At 38.3% G+C, this 22,032-nt stretch overlaps 1 protein-coding gene across 4 annotated transcripts in view; it reads right to left on the reverse strand.

Annotated features, from left to right (window-relative positions):
- The window catches only part of ehbp1 (EH domain binding protein 1), a 386,143-nt gene that overhangs the window by 44,069 nt on the left and 320,042 nt on the right, over nt 1-22,032 (reverse strand). For all 4 annotated transcript variants that reach the window (XM_043696731.1, XM_043696730.1, XM_043696729.1 and 1 more), the window contains 3 exons: nt 10,828-10,966; nt 10,535-10,644; nt 9,463-9,586 (listed from right to left, as the gene is read on the reverse strand). In XM_043696731.1, coding sequence (XP_043552666.1) covers nt 9,463-9,586; nt 10,535-10,644; nt 10,828-10,966 — 373 coding nt within the window. The remainder of the gene's footprint in view (nt 1-9,462; nt 9,587-10,534; nt 10,645-10,827; nt 10,967-22,032) is intronic.

Here is a 22,032-nt window from a genome sequence, read left to right on the forward strand (position 1 = left end):
TTGTCGATTGTTAGAAAAACCCATCTGTTTCACTAATGTCCTATAGGGAAGGAAAGTGTCATCCTTACCTCACCTGGCCTGCATGTGATTCCAGACCTACAGCAATGTGGTTGACACTTAACTGCCCTCTGGGAAATTAGTAATGGGCAATAAATGCTGGCCTAGCCAGTGACATCCGCATCCTGTCAACATAAAGTTGTTATTAGGGAAATGGGCCACGCATCAGCCATGATCTCATTGAATGGTGGAACAGTCTTATGGGGCTGTCTGGCCTCCTCTTGTTCATATGTACATAAAGTTGATAAAGTACTAAGACCAGATGAGATGATTCAAGGATATTGAGGGCAGCAAGTGTGGAAATTGTGAACACATTGGCCAAACTTTTCCAGTCTTCGTTAGACTCAATGTTGGTGGCAGAGGACTACAAAATTTGAAACATTATGCCCTTATTCAAAAAATGGATGTAAAGATACACACCAAAACCACAGACTAGTTAGCTGTGGGGAATCTTTTTGAAACAATAATTCAGGGCTAATTCATTAGTCAAATAGACAAATATGGATTAAAGAAGGAAAGCAAGTATGCATTTAGAGTCACTGAGCTGTACAGCATGGAAACAAATCCTTCAGTCCAACTCGTCCATGCTGACCAGATATCCGAAATTAATCTAGTCCTGTTTGACAGTATTTGGCCCATATCCTGCTAAACCCTTTCAATTCATATGCCTTTTAAATGTTGTAATTGTACCAGCCTCCATCACTTCCTCTGGCAGCTCATTCTGTACACACACCACTGTCTTTTCAATCTTTCCCCTCTCACCTTAAACCTATGCCCTCTGGCTTTGGACTCCACAGTCCCAGGAAAGACCTTGGCTATTCACCCTGTCCATGCCCTTCATGATTTTACAAAACTTTATAAGGTTACCCTTCGCGCTCCGACACTCTTAGGGAAAATAGCCCAAGCATATTCAGCTCAAACCCTCCAACCCTGACAGCATCTTTGTAAACCTTTTCTGCATCCTTTCAGGTTTAACACCATCTTTCATAAGGCAGGGAGACCACAATTTAACGTAGTATTCCAAAACTGGCCCAACCAATGTCCTGTACACCCACAACGTGACATCCCAACTCCTATACTCAAGGCACTAATCTATAAAGGCAAGGATACCAAACACCTTCTTCACTATCCTACCTACCTGTGACTCCACCTTCAAGGAGCTATGAACCTGCACCCCGAGGTCTCTTTGTTTGGCAATACTCTCCAGACCCTACCATTAAATGTATTAGTCCTGCCCTGGTTTGCCTTACCAAAATACCACCCCTCACATTTATCTAAATTAAACTCCATCTGTCAGTCCTTGGCCTATCTGATCAAGGTCACTGTCTGCTATACCAGCAATTTTGGTGTCATCTGCAAACTTACTAACCATTCCTCCTATATTCACATCCCAATCATTTATATAAATGACAAAACTTAGGGGACCCAGCACCGCTGGTCACAGGCCTCCAGTCCGAAAAGTAACCCTCTATACCATCACCCTCTGTCTCCTTTACAGAAAATTATGCAGAATTAACTAAAGAGTATTTTGAAGAGGGTAATGGTATTGATTTGTTGTAGTTGAACTTCAAAAAGCTACAGTGTCCCACAAATGGTACCAGGTGTGAAGAACCTTCAGTAATGAAGAGATATTAGAGAACTTGGGATTGTTTTTCTCAGAGAACAGTAGATTTTATTTAGGTATTCAAAATTGATAGCAAAAAGAGGAAAAAAATCTTTTCAAGCATAAGTGGCTGGAATCTGGAATGCACTCCCTGAGTGGAGTGGAGGCAGGTTTAGTCCAGGCATTTAAAAATAATTACATAATTATCTGGAAAGGAAGAATATGCATGATTACAGGGGGAAGGTGATAATAGTGCAAAGTGAGTTGTTGGACAGCCATTGCAGGCATGATGCATCGAATTGGTTCCTTCTGGTCTGCAACAATTCTGTGAATCCGTTAAATCTCTGTTTATCCAAAAAACATAAGCACAGTAAGGAATGTTCATACATTGCTTGACTTACTAACAGTATTCTCTCTCAGAATGCACTGTTTAGGATTCTGACTTTCAGAAGTTTACTAGTATACATACCATAATCTGTGTACTGAAGTAGGGTTCTTTTAGGATGAATTAAGCCAAGACAACAACTCTTCTATCCTTTCATCACCATGGTGGAATCTCAAAAAGGTGGTTATTTAAATGTGTTTCAAGAATATTATAAAAGCATACTAGATCATAGGTGTGACTTAAAAATATAACACCCAAATATTAATTTTGTGTGCCTTACGTGGTTTCCCATTTTGATTTAGATTAGATGAGTTATGGGTTTCCTCAAACTTTATATTCATTGGGTGCCAATTCTGACTTTAACAAGAGTGGATCCAAAAGATCTCAAACCAATGCAACCTCCTCATAGATTTTGACTTTAGTTTTTAAAGTGAGATTGCGAGAAATAAAGGATTTATGATCAACATGCAACAACAGCCACCTATTTGGATTCTGATGGTACTGGGGATTTTCCATGATTGAAGATGCATAGAACAATGGGATGGTCCAGCTGATATCTCTGGATTGCTTGTAGCATATGATCAGCTAAAGGAAAGACTACCTTCTAGCTAAAAGTGCTTCAGGTTTTAAAATATCAAATGTTTTTTAAAATAACAAAGGAATAGAATGGGATTAATTCCAAATCAAAGCAAACTGTTGGAGTATGTAGATGAAAATACATGCAATAAAACATTTGAGAGAATTATTTTTTACATGAGGTGAACAGAATACCTGTATCCATGGTTGATGATCACCTGAAGACAGTCACCTGGAGCTATTCTCCTATGATTTAGGTAACAAGGGTACTTCTGATCATTATTTTTGGGACTCTTGTTTAAAAGATTGTGAAAATTGATTCATTTCAAAGACTGTAGAGAGGCCTGGACTTGTTTCTTTTAAAGATAAGTGACTGGAATGTAACAATGGACTTTTTTTTCCCAAAACACTGACCGGAAGAGAAGACCTTCATAGACTATGGAACTGCTTGGATTTGATAACAGTGAAATCACATGTCTAATTTGATGGCTGATGGATGATTGGATATTGTTCGGAAAAAGACATTTAGGCTGTAGCCTGCTAAGTGGGAAGCTACCCAACTCATCCTTTCCCAACCTTTTGAGAAAAGCCCTTCTAGAGTGCAGTGGGAGCACAGGTGAATTGATGCAGCAATTCTCCTCAGAAGCCAAAAGATTTGAGCTTGACATTTGCTTGCTTCCGAAAAGCTCCCTGTAACAACCAGAGGCATCGAGTGATTCATCTAAATATACCAGGATACCAGACTGGAAACCATCTGGATATTTCTGTTCGTATTCGTTTTCTTCAAGAGTTAACAATTATTTGACTAAACTATTATGATTTTGTAAAAAGTTGATCTCTGCAAAGAATTTTAGATTTATTTTAAACTGATGTGTGCGCGCATGCATGTTGAGTTATTTAGAAGTATTAATATTTATACTTTTACTTTTCAAATGATCAGATTTGCATCCTTGTTGAATAAATCTTGATTCCATAATAAATAAACAAATAATTTTGTGAAACCTTTTAAAATATTTTGAAACTAATTTATATAAAGTATATAATTGGTCATATCAGAAACTGGATAAAATATTTAAATGTATGTTGTCACCTGTAGAATTGTGGAACTAGAGGAAGACAATGTATTCCTTCAACGTCAATTGGAACACCAGAGAAGGAATGATTCCATCAACTACAGCTGATGTCTTTCAGACCAACAGACATTGCTATCATTTTTAGTTACAAGGTTTACTCAAACTGTGGTTACAAGTATTATCAAATCAATAAAACTTATATTTACTTTCATGTTCGCATTATTCTTATAAACATATTATTCCTCAGAATAAAGGAAGTCTGTGAGAGTGTAAGTTCTGGGCTAGAGTCTGAAGGACACTGAGCTCCCTCTGGTGAAGGAATAACATGTTCATTAAGGAAGCACCACCTCTGGAATGATAATCCCTGCAGCTGTTTTTGCTTACATTATTGGCTAAATTTTCATAACCATGAGCATTATTAGAGCATTGCAGTAATTAAGAGTTGTTATAAAGTGAATTCTCAAACTGCAGATTAGAAAATTAAACTATTTCCTGATTACATATTAATGGAACACAACAATAGCAGTTGCCATAAGCTTGGAAGGCAACCAAGGGATAAATCTGTGTACTTAATTACCATAAACAATGGCTGCATAGAAATGAAGTTTTATGCACATTCCCTTCTGTAATATGTCTGATATCACTACACACTTGACAATTCTTGTTCAATTATCTCTATTATTTAAGGCACTGTGAACTGCTCCATGTAAATAAATTAACCACCCCAATTACTTTCAATTCATTGAGGGACGCCATAATGGAAAATGTCAAGAAGTGCATATGCTTACAGAATTCACTTCAGAAGATACCTCTAAAAGTAAAACAGTATTTACTGCTAAGTAAAAACAAAAACATATGACTGACAACTTTAAAGAAAACCTTTGTTTTAAAACTGCAAATAAACTGGAGTGCATTTTGTTCTTTAATATGGTTTGCACTAGTTTTTGTGGATATTTAATTTTATTAATTCCAAGAAATAACATTTAACCTTGCCTTCAGTTTTTTTGAGGATGCCTACGTTTTTTTTGCATCTATCACACAATTAGTTCTGGTAACCACCAAAAGACTCGGTAACGTTTTAAAACAAAGGACATATTTCATCAGGTATTTTGTAGTACATATCAGTGTTACTGGCACAAAACAAATCATCAGAGCAATTCTGTGATTGACAAAGGGCCTGTTTTTAAAAATTATTTTCATCACCAGCAGAGAACTGCTGCAGTGCATCAGTGTGGTGGCAATTAGAACTGCGCTATTATAGTACTGCAAATGCCAACAACTTTATTCAAAGTTTCTTTAGGGTAGGGAAAATGTCTGACTAAAACATGTAATGCCCATTCCATCTGGCCAGTAATTAAGGAACTACCACAGAAATGACACAGCAACTGAAGGGAGATTTCCAACTTGCTCAGAGATATTGTCTTGTAAGGAAGTAAAATTAATCACTTGCAAGTTCCAGAGGTTTGTGACATTGTAGCATTCAGATGCAATGTGCTATTAAAGTACTGCAACAATTCAACAGTAGCTAAGTTAAGCACTATTATGTCAAATTAAAGCCTGCAGAAACAAAACTTAAGATAGTTGACAATGTTTAAAGGAAAAGCATACAGTATTTTAAATGAATCAACCATACTTCTTGCGATTGAATGGTATAATTTCTCAGCAAATTATTTAAAGTGCTAGAACGAATAAATGTTCAGTTACTCAAAATTCTATATAGTTCATTACACAGAAATATAATCAATTCTAGCATTTTTAATTTGTAACTTGGTATTTCAATTTGTAATTTTAATACAATGTGTTACAGTCTCCACTTCATTTTGTACCTTGCTGGTGGCGAATATTAGTATGAAAAATGCACTGCTTCGACATAAAGCATTCATTTGGGAGTTCTTAGGATCAATTCCAGTTTTGCACTGGGTGGAACTGAGGTATCTACAGCACACCCTTTACATATTCTTTCTAAATGCACCACTCCATTCACTAACTGTACAAAACACGTTATTTAGGTGAGGGAAAAATAGCAACATGAGGATGTATAAGTAAGTCATTTATCTTGTGGTGATATATCGGCCTGTTTCATGCTGCAGATTTAGTTTTAACAATAAAGCAGAGGCTTATTATGTTAAAAAAGAATAAATCAAAGCATCTACGAATAACATTCATTTAAAGATTTTGAAACGTAATAAAAATCCCACTCATTGCAACAGCATTCCATTACAATACTCAAATATCAGAGAGGTCACGTAGGTCTGACTTATGATTTGGAGGTGACGGTGTTGGACTGGGGTGTACAAAATTAAAAATCACACAAAGGTCTGACTTAGCTGTGGTTTCACTTCCCAGTCGTGAGCATTTGATTGTCTCTTCCTTGATTCGTCCTATAACTAAATTTAAAGTTTCTCAGCTTTATAATTTCTCAGCTTCATGTTACTCCTTCAGGGTTTTAACCAAGCACTTTTGGTCTGAAACATTTAAAACTCACTACACAGAAGTAACTTCTTTCTTAACCGTCCTAAACTGTCTCCCTTTCTCAGGTGAAACTGTTTCACACATCCAAATTCAGCCAAGACTTCTGCAAAACTGCCCAAGTTGGTTGACATTAAAAAGCTTTCTTCCAAGTTATGAGTGCTCCCCTAAGTCCAAACATTTATTCCTGCATCTTCAATTTGAAGTCTAATGCACATTGTTTACTTTGTTCATTCATAAATTCTCCTAATTTAAACAAAACTCCACTATACTTCAGGAAGTCTCTCTCTAATACCGTGTTTTAAAAGAAATCACCATGGCTGCAAAGATACCTACAGATTAATCATTAAATCAATTTTGACACAGAAAACCGATATGCCATTAGTCCAAAATGAAAAGAACAAAATAAATTATATCAAAATATATATAGAAAACATACCTTACAGCACACTCACTATCACAATTTATAGGCTTTGTATCAGATATTAATTTTGATTCTTGAGCACCGACCACTTTACCAAATTTACTTCTCATCCCTTATAACTGCATTGCAACCTTTTAGCAATACCCAATTAGAAAGAGCATAACTGAGAAATCATTAACATACAACTCTGGTTGCAAAAACTGACATCTGAAATATGGAAAACAGACTGAAACAGCACTTACTGAGATGACTGACAGTTGCAAATCATTCTCATTAAATAACTTTATACAGTTTCACAGCAAGTACAATTGAGCTCCCCACACTTCTGTCTTAGTAATGGAAACCAATGAAGATGTGACTTACTCACTCTTTGAAGATGAGCTCACCTTATCTAGCTAAGGTTTTGAAGCTAAGCTGGGCCAGATTTCATAACATATGTTGCCTCTTGTTATGCGAAACACAGCTCCCACTGTGCCTGGGAGAAAGCGAGAGCACGAGCGAGCAAAAACATGAAATAAAAAGTAAGAGTGAAAGAGTGAGAGACAACGAGAATAAGTGGAATTAGAAATCAAGCACAATAGAGTGACAAAGAGTGAAAGCAAGAATCAGCGAAAGTGAGAGCAAGCATGGAAACAATTGGGAAAGAAACAGCTTTTCAAGTTATTTTGACGGGGGGCTGTGGGAGTCTTACCTCACTGAATTGTCAAAACTGGTTACAATCCAATGTGAAACTTACTCCCTGACGTAGCAAGTGCTTCCTGAGGTCTCCTTCACTCAAATCCCCTGCTGTATGAATGGAATGGTTCAACAATTGGATCCTTAGGTGCTGGCTGCAGCGAGTGATCCCCACAATGGAAACAATGCACAAAGCTGCTATAACTGTTTAGATACTCAATACCTCAAAATATCAATACCAGCCGAAAACAAATCTCAGGCTACAGACGTATTGAGAAAAAGGTAGATAGGTTACAACTTTACGAGAACGAGCTTGTCTCCCAGTATTCCAGGAAAGGCAGGTATTAAATCAATAGCAAATTTTGTACAATGCTCGATCTTCTTTCTACTGCAGCTCTCTGTTTTTGGGACTCATTTTTCTTGTCTCATTCTCAATCTTACATTGCTCGAAATTAAAAATCATAGAGTATTTTCCATGTCGATAGAAAATAAAAACAGACACAAACAAGGCTCAGCTGCTGTTTAGGTCTCTGCAGTTGGACATGCAGCCATTTCAGCAGGTTAAATCTAATCTGTAAAATCTTCCAAAATCCTTTCAGCACTGAGTCCTAGTTCATCAAGGCCAGATACATCTTCGAAACCACTTGCTTTGACTTGAAAATTTTAAATATACAAATGTGTAAACTAAGAACAATTTCATATTTCCCTAACAGGTAGTTTAAGTGTTCGACTGGCAAAAGAAACTAGTCACCTGTTCAAAATCTTGGCTAGAGACTTCTGCTTAATGTGCTTGGGGTGGCATTGGAATAAGAGAGACACAAGAATTTTAAATAGAAGCAAAAATTGTAACTGATTTTACACTGAGCTTTTAAAATTTAAAGATGGTCACTTAACATCTTGGAAAGTCACTAATTTGCAAATATTGTGTTTCACAAGTGCCTAAAGATTCAGAAATTCAGGAGCATGGTCCATTGTGGCAGGATTAGATAAATATCCTAAGCAGGAATGGTGAAGTCTGATGCTTTCCAGATATTGGAGTTTGGGGCTCATTTAATAGAGTGTGTATATCAGCCTTCCAGCAAAGACCAAAGAATGAAAAAGGGAGATCAGAGTAGCGGGCCTAGATTGATTGATTTAGTGAGAGGAGGGCAAGAAGCATTGGTGATTAATCCCTTCTATGTGGGGTCAAGTAGATCACTCCTGATCCTCCTGGCTCCACACTCAGATAGCTACTTGCTTTGTTAATTGTAGGTGATACATAGGACAGGTTTCCCTTAGTGCAGTCTGACAGCCAGTACCAAAGTTGGAGAGGAAAGTTGAATCAAAAGTTATTGCTTATTCTTATTTGCTTATGCAAAGATCTTAACAATTGTGAGAGGTATAGGTGAATGACATACCTGGGTCTATTCTCACCCAACATGATAGGAAACACATTTCTGGCTACATGTATACAATTCATGCTCTTCATTTGGCATCTTCAGTTTCTGCACTGCAGCTAAAACATGTGCGCTGGGTGAATAAACTTACAGGCCTAAATGTTTCAGTGACATTAGCTAGGTAAAGGCTGTACCACATTTCAGCTTGGCTCCGTTGTCTCATTTCCTTACATCTAAAACCACAACAAGCTTTTTTTTAAAATAGCTATCTTGATGTAGTATCTACTAAATACAACTTGTGTATGTAGTATCAGAGCATCATGTTGTCATACTATTACTGTAAAGGAAGCTGAAAATAACATGGAAATCTTCTGACCTACTCTTGTGAAAAATAATTGTTGAGTATCTATAACAACACTCAAATTTTTGCTGTTTAGTCAACACAAGCTTCCATTTGCACTGCATATGGTTTCATGCAGTACTTGGCTTCAGCAGGGCAACTGTTTTCCTCTGAATCAGTAGAACAGTAGAGATCTCACATTTTGCTGCAGCATATCAATGAGGCACGGATATGTATTCCAGCTCTGCATGGATGAACACACTGTTCAATAGTGCTGGCTCACACAGTATCAGGTTGAGTTATCACTTCCCATGAAGGCACTCTTATCACCAGTGCCCAGAGAGGTGGCTGCGACTCACAGCCTTTCATTTTCAAGGCAGTTTGCTGAACATTCAGGCTTCAAAGATTCACATTTTCAAACTCTATAAGAGTTTGTGAACACTCAATTTGCCAAAACTGTTTACAGTGTAATTGGGCACCGTACCTGTGTCCATGAGATAGCGAAGACGCTTCTCCACCACTGCGGCCCGTGTGTCAATTTGCTTCTGCTCATTCTCCAATGCTGCCAATTCTCCAACAACATACTGACTCGTGTCTTTGAACCCTTTCTGTTGACAAGAAAAAAAATCACGACATTAAACAAAATATATAATACAATTATAAAAAGATATGCTTTCCTTAATCTAGTGTACGCCACAAAATATATTTTGGTGCTTACAAATTTTGCCCAAAGTGCAGCTAACATCAGAATTCCCAAAGAAAAGTTAAATGTGAGTATTCATTTTTCGTCAGATGTGAAATCTTGTTTTTAAAAATGTTTACCATGTAGTAAACACCTGCCAATACAGCCAATCTGATACATTTTCCATTTTATGCACTATAATGATCAATGTAAATTTTGGGAGTAAAATTACCATAATTAAGATAATACATTAAAAATCCCTTTTCCTGAATTATTTTGGTAACTGACTATCAATAAGTTTCCTCCTTTCATTCCATCAAATCTTTCCTCACAAATCAATTTTACAGATGATCAGCCCATTTTCCCACTGTGCTGAACCTCCCCATTAATTAAGTGAAAAAATTATCATATATATTATATTAACGCAAACATCATTCAGTTGGTAATTCATGGCTGATCTGTATAATGGAAAGGTTGAACACCCATTAACCCATGCCAACAAAATGGGTTGTCTGGGAAATTCTAGCAGGTCTCCTGTGACTTTCCCTTCCAACTGAAGCTTGCAGTATCCACTTTTGTCATAATTAAAATTCTCCTGGTAGATCAATACTGGAATCTCTTTATGGGAAGTGCCCTGATGGAAATGTCTCAAGGATGTTGAAGCTGTGCAAGTCTGAAAAATTCATCTTTTATCTGACAATTATCACTACACTGCAGACTAATTCAGTGGTGCACCCCTTTCACTTTGCATTGAAAATGTGAGAGATTGACATCTGAAAACCCAACATCTCATTTTTTACCAATGAAGACAGCATTTCTTTATATGACCCAAGAAATAATCACAGTCAGTAAAGCACAGAAAAATTTAACGTACACCAAATACTTCATCTTCTGCTGGCTTTCTCGGAGTTGTTTCACATATTTCCGTTCTTTCTTCATTTCTTTTTTTTGCATCTTCTTGTATTGATCTTTGCCTTTTAACCTCTTTTTATTAAAAAAAAGGGTAAGATATTCAGAAATTGGTTAAAATTATTAACTCCACCTTGAGCAGAGGAGGTTATTCTTACAGAGGAGGTTAATTTCAATCTTATAAAAAGCATCTCTGGCAGCTAGAGAAAATGAAGTGCTATATAATATTTTAACATTCTTATCTCACGAATTTCTCACCTGGTCTGCTTTCCACATACTGACTAAATGACTGAAGATGGGTTCGTCTCACAGCTGAATCTTTATTGAACACCACAGGACCTCGCAAACGTTCGGTGGCTTGACGCAAATGCTCAGCACGATGATCCTCCATTTCATTCTGCCAGGGATTAACAATTGTTTTCATATCATTATCCAACATTTGTCTAAATTTATATTCAATAAAACAGTTTAATTCCCTATATATTTGCAAAGATAAAGTTTAACAAAAGATAAAATCTTTGCTCACACAAAGAATCTTTAAGTCATGATTTACATCAGCTCTATATATCAAATACTAACATCTAAAGTAATTGCTTTGTTCCCTTATTCTAGCTTGCTATCATCTGTATAGGAAATTACCAATTTACCTGCCAGTTTCTGACAAGAACTAATTTCTAATATTGTGCCAATTGAAAAAACCTACTATGACAGGCTAAAGGTTAAGGAGTACTGGTGTAGAATAAAGAATGGAAAATTGCTGACTTACATTTTATTATCCAAATATTTGTGTGATTTATTAACACATTAACAATGTAATTTTCAGCTTCTCTTTTCCAGGCCGCCAATATTTATGCATTTGCCGTTCCCCAAGGACCCAAGAACTATGGTGTGTGGGAGAAGCAGATATCAGGGTACGTTGTACCCAAAAAATATTGCATTCTGCTGCTAATCTTGTATTATTTCTAAGTGTTTTGAAAGTAAATAGAAAAAGGCTGAGATGCATGACTAATAGCTTAGCCTACTGAATGTTGAAACTGGTTATCAAATGCTACCAAGGCTGTGCCCTTCCTCTGCATTAAGACAATCAGTAATGAGGGGGTCCTCTAACAGCCTATTCTCTTGCCTTGAGGAGGTATGGGATGCAGAATTCTCAAGAGAAGGTAACAGTTTACCCTCTCCTACAATCGCAGAATGCCTCATTTACAAATATCTAAACTGCATTTACAAACATATTCAATCTGCAGTCAATTGCCCCTTGTGAGAAAAGCTGCTTTGGGACTATATTTTAAATTTCTAAAAAAATGCTGACTGAAGCTTATAAGACAATTCTAATAAAAATTGACTAAGTGTGGTTGATGTTAAACAGAAGATGAATTCTATTAGAAGATGAATAATGTAACAAAAAGATTACACAAACCTTATTCCCTCTTACACAAATGTAAACACATTAATGCAGACTAATGTTTTGCAACTTTATGGCAGTAGAAGTGTTACAAATCAACAGATATAACTACTGAATGGAATCTTGTTAAGTAACACCACCACAAATAGATGTAAGACAAAGAAGCCAAAAAGAAAAATTCTAATTACTGGCATACTGGACTCTTCAATATACCTCCCGAAAACTCAAATAGTAATAACATATAAATAACATACACATACAAAGAGGCTTTTCAAACTCACTTGCAGCAGAGATAAACCTCGTAACATTTATTTCCTCCACAACATGTTACTAAGGCCTGGCATTTGCGAACAAATAAAGATCAGTCTAAGCCTAGTAAGGTGTAAAAATATCAGTATGATTAGCTCACAAATCCCATTTTGGGAAACCTTTTTATGCCAAGGGACTTCTGCCACTTTACAAATTTATTCCTTTAAGCTGGGTTAATTCAGTTAGCTTGCCAATTCATTGTGTTTTTCTCAAGCCAGCTTCATATTGCATTAAAGCCATTGAAGAAAGCTAAATTGAATGAAAAATCAGACTGATCTGAGCTCCTCTTTGTTTAAAGCAAATACAAGTCTTTTCCTGCTACCTTGCTTTCATCACTGACGTATAGGAACCGATAGTGTAAAGGAAAGCAATGAAAGTCATTGTTTTTCAACTTCAAAGAGCCTCCTGTGGAAGGAAATCCTCTCAGTCAGCATAGGCGGTCTCTAAAGATATTCCAGGTGGGTGTAAAGTTAGACAACCAAATTTATCCTAAAGCCAAAAATTTAAAAAAATGAAACTTTTTTAATTTTACAGCTGGAGTGATGTGGATATTTTATCCTATGCACTTCTCATGTTAAGCAAAATGTTAAAATAATTTTGCATAAATAATTGAAATGACACAAGCACCACACAAACTTTAGAGCAGTACACAATTTTCATGTTAACTGAGGTGCCAACATTTTTAAAAACCACTTCAAGCAATACACCTTCTGTTCTTTTATCATTTATATTTGTAAACACCTAGAAAGCTATTTGTTTCAAACGCAAATGGGTGAAAACTTCTCCTTATTGCTGAGGTGATATCATATTGTTAGGCAATTCTGTTGTGAATAATATTAAATAATTTGTCACACTATTAGCTGCTGTTACATTATTCAATTGCAAAACTCATTTCAGAATGAACAAGCCTGTCTACATGCAAAACAGCTGTAAAATAAGTCAAAAAACTAATAAATCCAGAGTTATAGCAATTCAAAGTCTTTTGATTGAATTTCTACATCACAGCAAGCCAGCTATCCATGATTTAGCACTCCTAATGGCTTCCAAAAACCATCTGCTAAACAAAAATATGGCCTTATTAACTGCAAACTATACTAAGTTGAATCAAAAACAGAAATTGCTGAGAAAATCTCAACAGATCTGGCAGCATCTGTGGAGAGTAATCACAGTTATGATAAGGGCCCATAGTGTTAGAGACAAGGTGCTAGAATGGATAGAAGCTTGGCTGTTTGGCACAAAGCAGAGAGTGGGCATAAAAGGGTCCTTCTCAGGATGGCAGCCTGTGGTGTTCTGCATGGGTCAGTGTTAGGACCACAACTTTTCACTTTATACATTAATGATCTAGATGAAGGAACTGAGGGTATTCTGGCTATGTTTGCATATGATACAAAGATAGGTAGAGGGACAGGTAGCATTGGGAAGGCAGGGAGACTGCAGAAGGATTTGGACAGGTTAGGAGAGAGGTAGACAAGCCACCTAGCGGATTCATTCCTCCCACTGACTAACCAGGTTATACCCTTTGCCTGTCTTCATCTATCCCCCATTTCACCACCCTGCCCTCGCCATCCCCTTTATCTGCAGCTCCCCTTATATCCACCTCCAGTCCTGAAGAAACGTTACACCTGAAATGTTGACTTCTCCATCTCCTGATGCTGCCTGGCTTGTATTGTTGTCTACCCTGGATTCCAGCCTCTGCAGAATTTTTTTGTCTCTAATGAGGTTAGGAGAATGGGCAAAGAAGTAGCAGATGGAGTACAATGTGTGAGGTCATGCACTTTAATAGAAAGAATAGAGGCATGGACTACTTTCTAAATGGGGAGAAAATTCAGAAGCCTGAAGTCTAAAGATACTTGGGAGTTCTAGTCCAGGTAAACTTGCAGGTTGAGTCAGTGGTTAGGAAGGCAAATGCAATGATGGCATTTATTTTGAGAGGACTTGATGCTGTGAAACTTGAAAGGATTCAGAAAAGATTTACAAGGATGTTGCCAGGGTTGGAGGATTTGAGCAATAGGGAGAGGTTGAATAGGCTGGGGCTGTTTTCCCTGGAGCATTGGAGGCTGAGGGGTGACCTTATAGAGGTTTATCAAATCATGAAGGGCTTGGATAGGATAAATAGACAAAGTCTTTTCCCTGAGGTGGGGGAGTTTAGAAATAGAGGACATAAGTTTAGGGTGAGAGGGGAAAGATGTAAAAAAGACCTAAGGGGCAACTTTTTCACGCAGAGGACGGTGCGTGTATGGAATGTGCTGCCAGAGGAAGTGATGGAGACTGGTACAATTGCAACATTTAAAAGGCATCTGGATGGGTATATGAATAGGAAGGGTTTGGAGGGATATGGGCCAAGTGCTGGCAGGTGGGACAAGATTGGGTTGGGATATCTGGTTGGCATGGACAAGTTGGACCGGAGGGCCTGTTTCTGTGCTGTACATCTCTATGACTCTATAAAAGCAGAGATGTACTTCTGAGGGTCTATAAGACCACATTTGGAGTACAGTGTGTGGTTTTGGGCCCCATACCTCAGGAAGGATGTACTGGCCCTGCAGTGGGTTCAGAGGAGTTTCACGAGAATGGTCCCAGGAATGAAAAGCTTAACATATGAGGAACATTTAAGGACTCCATCTATACTCGATGGAACTTTGAAGGATGATGGGGGGGGGGGGAATCTAACTGAAACTTAAAGAATAATGAATAGCCTGGATAGAGTGAATGTTGGAAAGATGCTTCCATTAGTAAGAGAGACGAAGACCTGAAGGCTCAGCCTTAGAGTAAAAGGACGACCTTTTAGAATGGAGATAAGGAGAAATGTCTTCACCAGAGAGTGGTGAATCTATGGAATTCAATGCCACAGAAGGTTGTGGAAGCCAGGGTTGTTGAGTATATTTAAGACAGAGATAGATAAGGGGATCAAGGGTCACTGGGAGAAAGCAGGAGAATGAGGTTGAGAAATTTATCAGCCATGATCGAATAGCGGAGCAGAGTCAATAGGCTAAATGGCCTAATTTCTGCACCTGTGTTTTATGGTCTTAACATTTCAGGTCACGTGATCCTTCATGTGGAATGAAATGTATGTTTTCATTTAAATTGAAACTAATCATAATTACAAATGCCCAGCATAAAATACATATAGGAAAGCAAGACAATGTGGAAAAACTCAACAAGTCTAACAGCATCTGTGGAGAGAGAGTTAGACATTTCAGGTCCACAGTCTGTATGAGTTCTGACAAATGGTCACTGACTAGACCTCTGTCTCTCTCTGCCACTAGACTTGCTGAGAATCTCCAACACTTCTCATTTCTATTAGAGCAAAGAGAAATCCTCTGGATGGTTTTCCAAAAAGCTTTTGAGCCTGTCATTCCTCTTCAGCAGGAGACCCAGGGCCAAGTGCCTGAAATCTAATTTTCAGCATTAAATGTGAATTGAAAAAATTTTTTAGGTAAGCAAAAACAAAACTTGAACAAAAAAACACTAACATCAATATGATAAATTTTTTTTATATGAAATAATCAATTAACAAAGTGATTTTTTTTTACTCTTTGCTTAAAAAGCAGGGACAGAGTTAGACAGATTTAGCTGCAAATTCTCCCTGGTCCAGGCAGAAATCAGTGTAGGGAAGGTGTTAATGTGGCTAATGTGAGGGGTTGGGTATAATTCACATTTGCCTCTGGTAATGGAGAGGGGACACGGAGGAAGGAAAGATGGAAGGAGAGTGTATAGAGTGTATAGCTAGCCCATGAGACTCTATTGAGAGAAGAGGAAGGAAGGAAGTCAAGTAGGGAGTTGATGGGCAGAATGGGGAATGATCCATCAACCACAATTGAAGTAGATGGAAGGATGTCAGGTTGGAATAGCTGGGGTCAGGGTCAGGCCACTCACACCACTGAAATAAAGTTGGAGGTAGAAGTGAGGCATAGCTAGGTACTTTAACTTCCTTCGCCTTGCACATCAGATGCATCTGGCCACTTTGAACAGAACAGTTTCTGAATCTGACTTCGTGAGAAAGAAAGGAGAGACATAGTAATCTGGCACGTCCTTCTTGGCCAATGAAGGCCACATTACAACTTTCCAGACTCAACACTACGTTCACCAATTTCAGATTGTATTCTGTCCCACCACTTTGTCTCCTTTCTCTTTGCAAACTTCAGTTCTAGCCTCATTTTTTGGTTGGAGCTTGCTTTTGGCTGGCAGTTGGTCTTGTTCTGCCATTGACACAATATATTTTTGGTTTTTTTTGTACTTGTCCCATTCTCCCTCTCTTTGGCCTTGAATCACCAACTCATCTGTTAGTTCATCTCTCCTATCCTGCACTCAATCACAGACATTCATTTCCAGCCTTATCCATCGGGATTCTTTGCATCAGCTCTAAGGAGGGATCAACTTAAAATTTGAATATCACTTTACTGTCCATGTATATGACCTGACTGACTCAATATTTCTGTCATTTTGTTCTTATTTCAGATTTACAGCACCTGCAATATTTTGCTTTTGTGGTGTTTTATGTCAGCAAGGCTCAGTTAGTTGCACTATTGCCTCTGAGTCATAAGTTACCAGGTTCAATTCCAAGTCCAGAGCTTAAGCATGAAAATTAAAGCTGACACTCCAATGCTGAACCAGGCTGCATTGTTGAATGACCCTGTATGAGCCTTCTCAGGTGGACATAAAAATTCCATGGCACTGTTTCAAAAAAGAACAGGCTGATATACCTGGTACACTGGCCAAGATTGATCCTTCAATCAACATCACAACAGATATTCACAGATCATTACATTGTTGCTTGTGGAAGCTTACTGTGCACAAATTGACAGCCAATTTTTCTGCAACACAACAGTGACAACACTTTGAAAAGGTTCATTATCTGCCAAGCACATTGAAATGTCCAGTGCTCATTAACGGTGCTATAATAATGGGTCTGTTTTGTTGTTGTCCAGAAATTGTTTGTAGTCATGAGGGCATCAGAACTTGAGCTCATAAATATAGTCATTAATCAATGCAATAAAGAATTCAGGAATTTTTTATTTCCTTATACAGTGCTGTCAACACAGAATTCTCTGTCACAAGTGGTTGCAGCACAGATGGATTTAAGGGGACTCGAGGTAAGTGTGTGAAGGGGGAAGGAACATGTGAATTGATAGGGTTAGATGAACTTAGATGGGAAGATCATATGGAGCATGCAGACTAGCATTGCCCTGATGGTCATGGCTCTGTTAGAACACAGAACATTACAGCGCCGTTCGGGCCCTTCGACTCTCAATGTTGCACCAACCTGTGAAACCAATCTAAAGCCCATCTAACCTACACTATTCCTTTATCATCCATATGTCTAACCAATGACAATTTTAATGTCTTTTTAATGTTGACGAGTCCAATACTGTTGCAGTCAGGCATTCCATGCCCTTACTACTCTCTGAGTAAAGAAACTACCTCTGACATCCATCCTATGTCCATCACACCTCAATTTAAAACTTTCTCCTCTCGTGCTAGCCATTGCCATCTGAGAAAAAAGGCTTTCACTGTCCACCCAATCTAATCCTCTGATCATCTTGTATGCCTCTATTAAGTCACCTCTTAACCTTCTTCTCTCTCATGATGTCCCTCAGCCTTTCCTCCTAAGACCTTGCCTCCATATCAGCCAACATCCTGGTAAATCTCCTCTGCACTCTTTCCAATGCTTCCACATCCTTCCTATAATGCGGCGACCATAACTATATGCAATAGTCCAAGTGTGGCCGCACCAGAGTTTTGTACAGCTGCAACAGGACCTCATGGCTCCAAAACTCAATCCCTCTACCAATAAAAGCTAACACCGAGATCTCTCTGCTCATCCACACTCCCAAGAATCTTACTATTAGCCCAGTACTCTGTGTTCCTGGTACTCCTTCCAAAGTGAATCATTTCAGATTTTTCTGCATTGAAATCCATTTGCCACCTCTCAGTACAGCTCTGCAGCTTATCTAAGTTCCTATATAACCTGCAACATCCTTCTGCACTGTCCACAACTCTACCGACCTAAGTGTCGCTTGCAAATTTACTAACCAATCCTTCGACCCCCCCTCATCCAAGTCATTTATAAAAATAACAAACAGCAGTGGATGCAATTAGTTACCACTAGTAACTAAATTCCAGGATGAATATTTCCCATCAACCACCACTCTATCTTCTTACATCGAGCCAATTTCTGATCCAAACCACTAAATCACCCTCAATCCCATGCCTCGGTATTTTCTGCAATAGCCTACCGTGGGGAACTTATCAAACGTTTTACTGAAATCCATATACACCACATCAATCATTTTACCCTCATCCACCTATGTTTGGTCATCTTCTCAAATAACTCAAATAGGTTTGTGGGGCACGACCTAACCTTCACAAAACCGTACTGACTATCCCCAATCAACTTATTCCTTTCTAGATGACTATAAATCATATCTCTTACAATCTTTTCTAAAACCTTACCCACAACTGAACTAAGGCACACTGGTGTATAAATACCAGGGTTGTCTACACTCCTCCTCTTGAACAAGGGAACAACATTTGCTATCCTCCAGTCTTCTGGCACTATTCCTGTAGACAATGATGACATAAAGATCAAAGCCAATGGCTCTGCAATCTCTTCCCTATCTTCCCAGAGAATCCGAGGATAGATCTTATATGGCCCAGGGGACTTAATCTATTTTTACACTTTCCAGAATTACTAACACCACCTCCTTATGAACTTCAATCCCATCTAGTCTAGTAGCCTGTATCTCAATATTCTCCTCGACAACATTGCCTTTTTCCAGCCTGAATACTGATGAAAAATATTAATTTAGCACCTGTCCTATCTCTTCGGCTAACCTGTAACTCTCAAGCGCCCTAACTGAGCCTTCATGTTTCAACTTTACATAAGCCTCCTTCTTCCTCTTGACAAAGAGCTTCAACTTCTTTAGTAATCCACAGTTCCTTCACTCGACCACTTCCTCCCTGCCTGACAGGTACATACTTATCAAGAACACGCAGTAGTCGTTCCTTGAATAAGCTCCACATTAAATTGTGCCCATCCCTTACAGTTTGCTTCCCCCTCCTATGCATCCTAAATCTTGCTTAATTGCATCATAATTGTCTCTTCCCCAGCCATAACTGGTGCCCTTTGGTTTATACCTGTCCCATTTCCATTGCTAAAGTAAACAAAACCGAATTGTGGTCATTATCACCAAAGTGCTCACCTACCTCCAAATCTAACACCTGGCCTGGTTCATTACCCAGTTCCAAATCCAAGCAGGACAAGAAAGAGAAGACAAAAAGAATGGGAAAGATAAGCACAAAGTGAAAGACGAGGATGAAAAAATATTCAAATATTCCAAATCGAAAGCTGCACCAAGAAAACAGTCCAAGAGAGCATCTGGAGGCAGCAGTTCAGTGTGTAACAATAAGCAGCCCAAGAAGGTAAAACGACCCCAGCACCACCACCTCCCTCCGCCTCCTGCAAACATTAATGTGAGCCAGTTAGCTCAGATGGCTAGAATGTGGAAGAGAATAACATCAACAGCAGAGGTTTGACTCCTGTTATAGCTGGGATAGACTTAGGAACTGCTTCATCATCCCACCCTAGAGTGTGGCAGCAATGGCAAATGCCACTGATTAAAAACAAAATGCCAATAAAAACAGCTCAGGATGAAGCATCAGCAAACAGACAATGAGCCAAAGACCTGCCTTTAGAGCAGAGAACGAAAAGAATAGAAAAGCATCAACTCAGCTTGGCAAACATTCCCACACGCACTCGCTTTCCACAGCCCAACTATCCCTCTCTAGATGATTATAAATCCTATCTCTTATAACCTTAACACTTTACCCACAACCAAAGTACGACTCACTGGTCTCTAATTACCACGGTTGTCTCTGCACCTTTCCTTGAAAAGGAGGCAATATTTGTCCCAAGGGACTTATCTATTTTCATACTCTCCAGAATTGCTAACACCTCCTCCTTATGAACCTCAACCCCGCCTAGTAGACTGTATCTCAGTATTCTCCTTGACAACATTGCCTTTTTTCAGCAATTTCTGTTTTTGTTTGATTTACAGCATCCACAGTTCTTTTGGGATTATTATTTGTTCATGTGTTATCAATGTGTGTATGGATCAAAACTTTGTTTCGCTACCATATCTAATTGTGAATGGTGGTGCATAATCAAATAGTTAACCACATGGGTAGAAAGGACTGTGAGTGCTGGATAAAGTTCAGTCTATGGGCCTTGCCAACATCCCATGTTTAGCACTGATGATTTCTGCTCTAGAACTAGCTGCATTTCTGGCCAAGTTGTCCCTGTACAGCAACAACACTGGCAAATTACACACCAGCCTGCAACACACGCACCAGCTGGTTTTCGAAACAGTTTCTACCCTACTGTTGTTAGAATACTGAATGGACTCTCAAACACCTGTACCTGTGTTTTTGTTCTTGCCACTGTTTCCCTATTATTTACTTATCTACGCTACTTAACTCTATGATCTGCCTGTATTGCTCGCAAGACAAAGCTTTTCACTGTGCCTTAGTACACGTGACAATAAATTCAATTCATCGATCTATCTGACAGGATTGCTCAGTATAGTTCACAAAAGCAGGACTTCAAGTTGCCAAGTATCACTTCGTTGATATATTACAGCTTCAGTTATTAGCAAAATGATCTATGATGTTGAAAGTAATGCTATCACGTGACACTTAGTCACCAAAAAGCTGTTTACTGACATTGAGGGATTTCATTAGAGTCCTTCAGTTTTGAACTTCATCACCATTGTCCTTATTTGGTGGTTAATTTAGCATCAAGATATCACTTCAGTTTTAGCAAAGCCCATCAACAAAAATGGAAGTGGGGGGAGGGGAATCTCTTCACTGACAGGGGTCATAATTAGTGCAAACCAAACGATTACTGGAAAATCTAGATTTTGCAGAGACTGGGGTCCCTGTGCTATTGTATACAAGGAATCTATTAATTCCAAGTTTTGAAAAACTAGTTAATCATTCATGCTCCATTACCGAATGATGTAAAGCATAATTACAGCTTTATCCTTTTGTGAACTTTCCATTAATCTCCATTATGTTTATTTTATTAAATCGCTTCATCTGATCTTACTATTTTGAATTTATAATGAAAAATTATTAATACTTGGTCGGTACAAAGTGTTTGTACAACATACATACTTGGCTTTCATTTTTAAGAGCTATCTGAATTATATTGTGGTGTTTTCTTGTCATATATGATATGTTGTTTTTCCAAAGTTCGTATTACTCTTGTGCAAATTGTGTTTGAAAATATAGAAATTGCTCGTTCATCTTTCTTTTGGTGTGGATTTAGGGAATAAGTCACAGAGGAAGGAGCTGGACTCCATTCTCTTTGTATTTGAGGTAAGTCATAATTGGCAATAAACTACAGATTCAGGAATGTTCTTTGTTTGAAGTGTCTATTTATATCATTGATCTATCTGTGTCTTATCTGGCTACTAATGTTCCCCTCTCTATTCTTGTCTAAGGATGGAAGTAGCAAGTGCATATATAAGATCAATTGTAATGTGATGTAGGAATTGCATTGTAGGAAGGAGATAGGGAATAACGATGAGATGGCTTTTTGGAGTTGCTTGTGGTGGAGCCCACTAGGGAACATGCAGTTTTGGATGTAGTGGTGTGTAATGAAGCTGACTTGATAAGGGAGCTTAAGGTGAAGGAACCCTTAGGAGGCAGTGACTATAACATGATAGAATTGACTATGCAGTTGAGAGGAAAAA

This window comes from Chiloscyllium plagiosum, chromosome 9, assembly GCF_004010195.1.
Source record: "Chiloscyllium plagiosum isolate BGI_BamShark_2017 chromosome 9, ASM401019v2, whole genome shotgun sequence".
Taxonomy (NCBI): Eukaryota; Metazoa; Chordata; class Chondrichthyes; order Orectolobiformes; family Hemiscylliidae; genus Chiloscyllium; species Chiloscyllium plagiosum.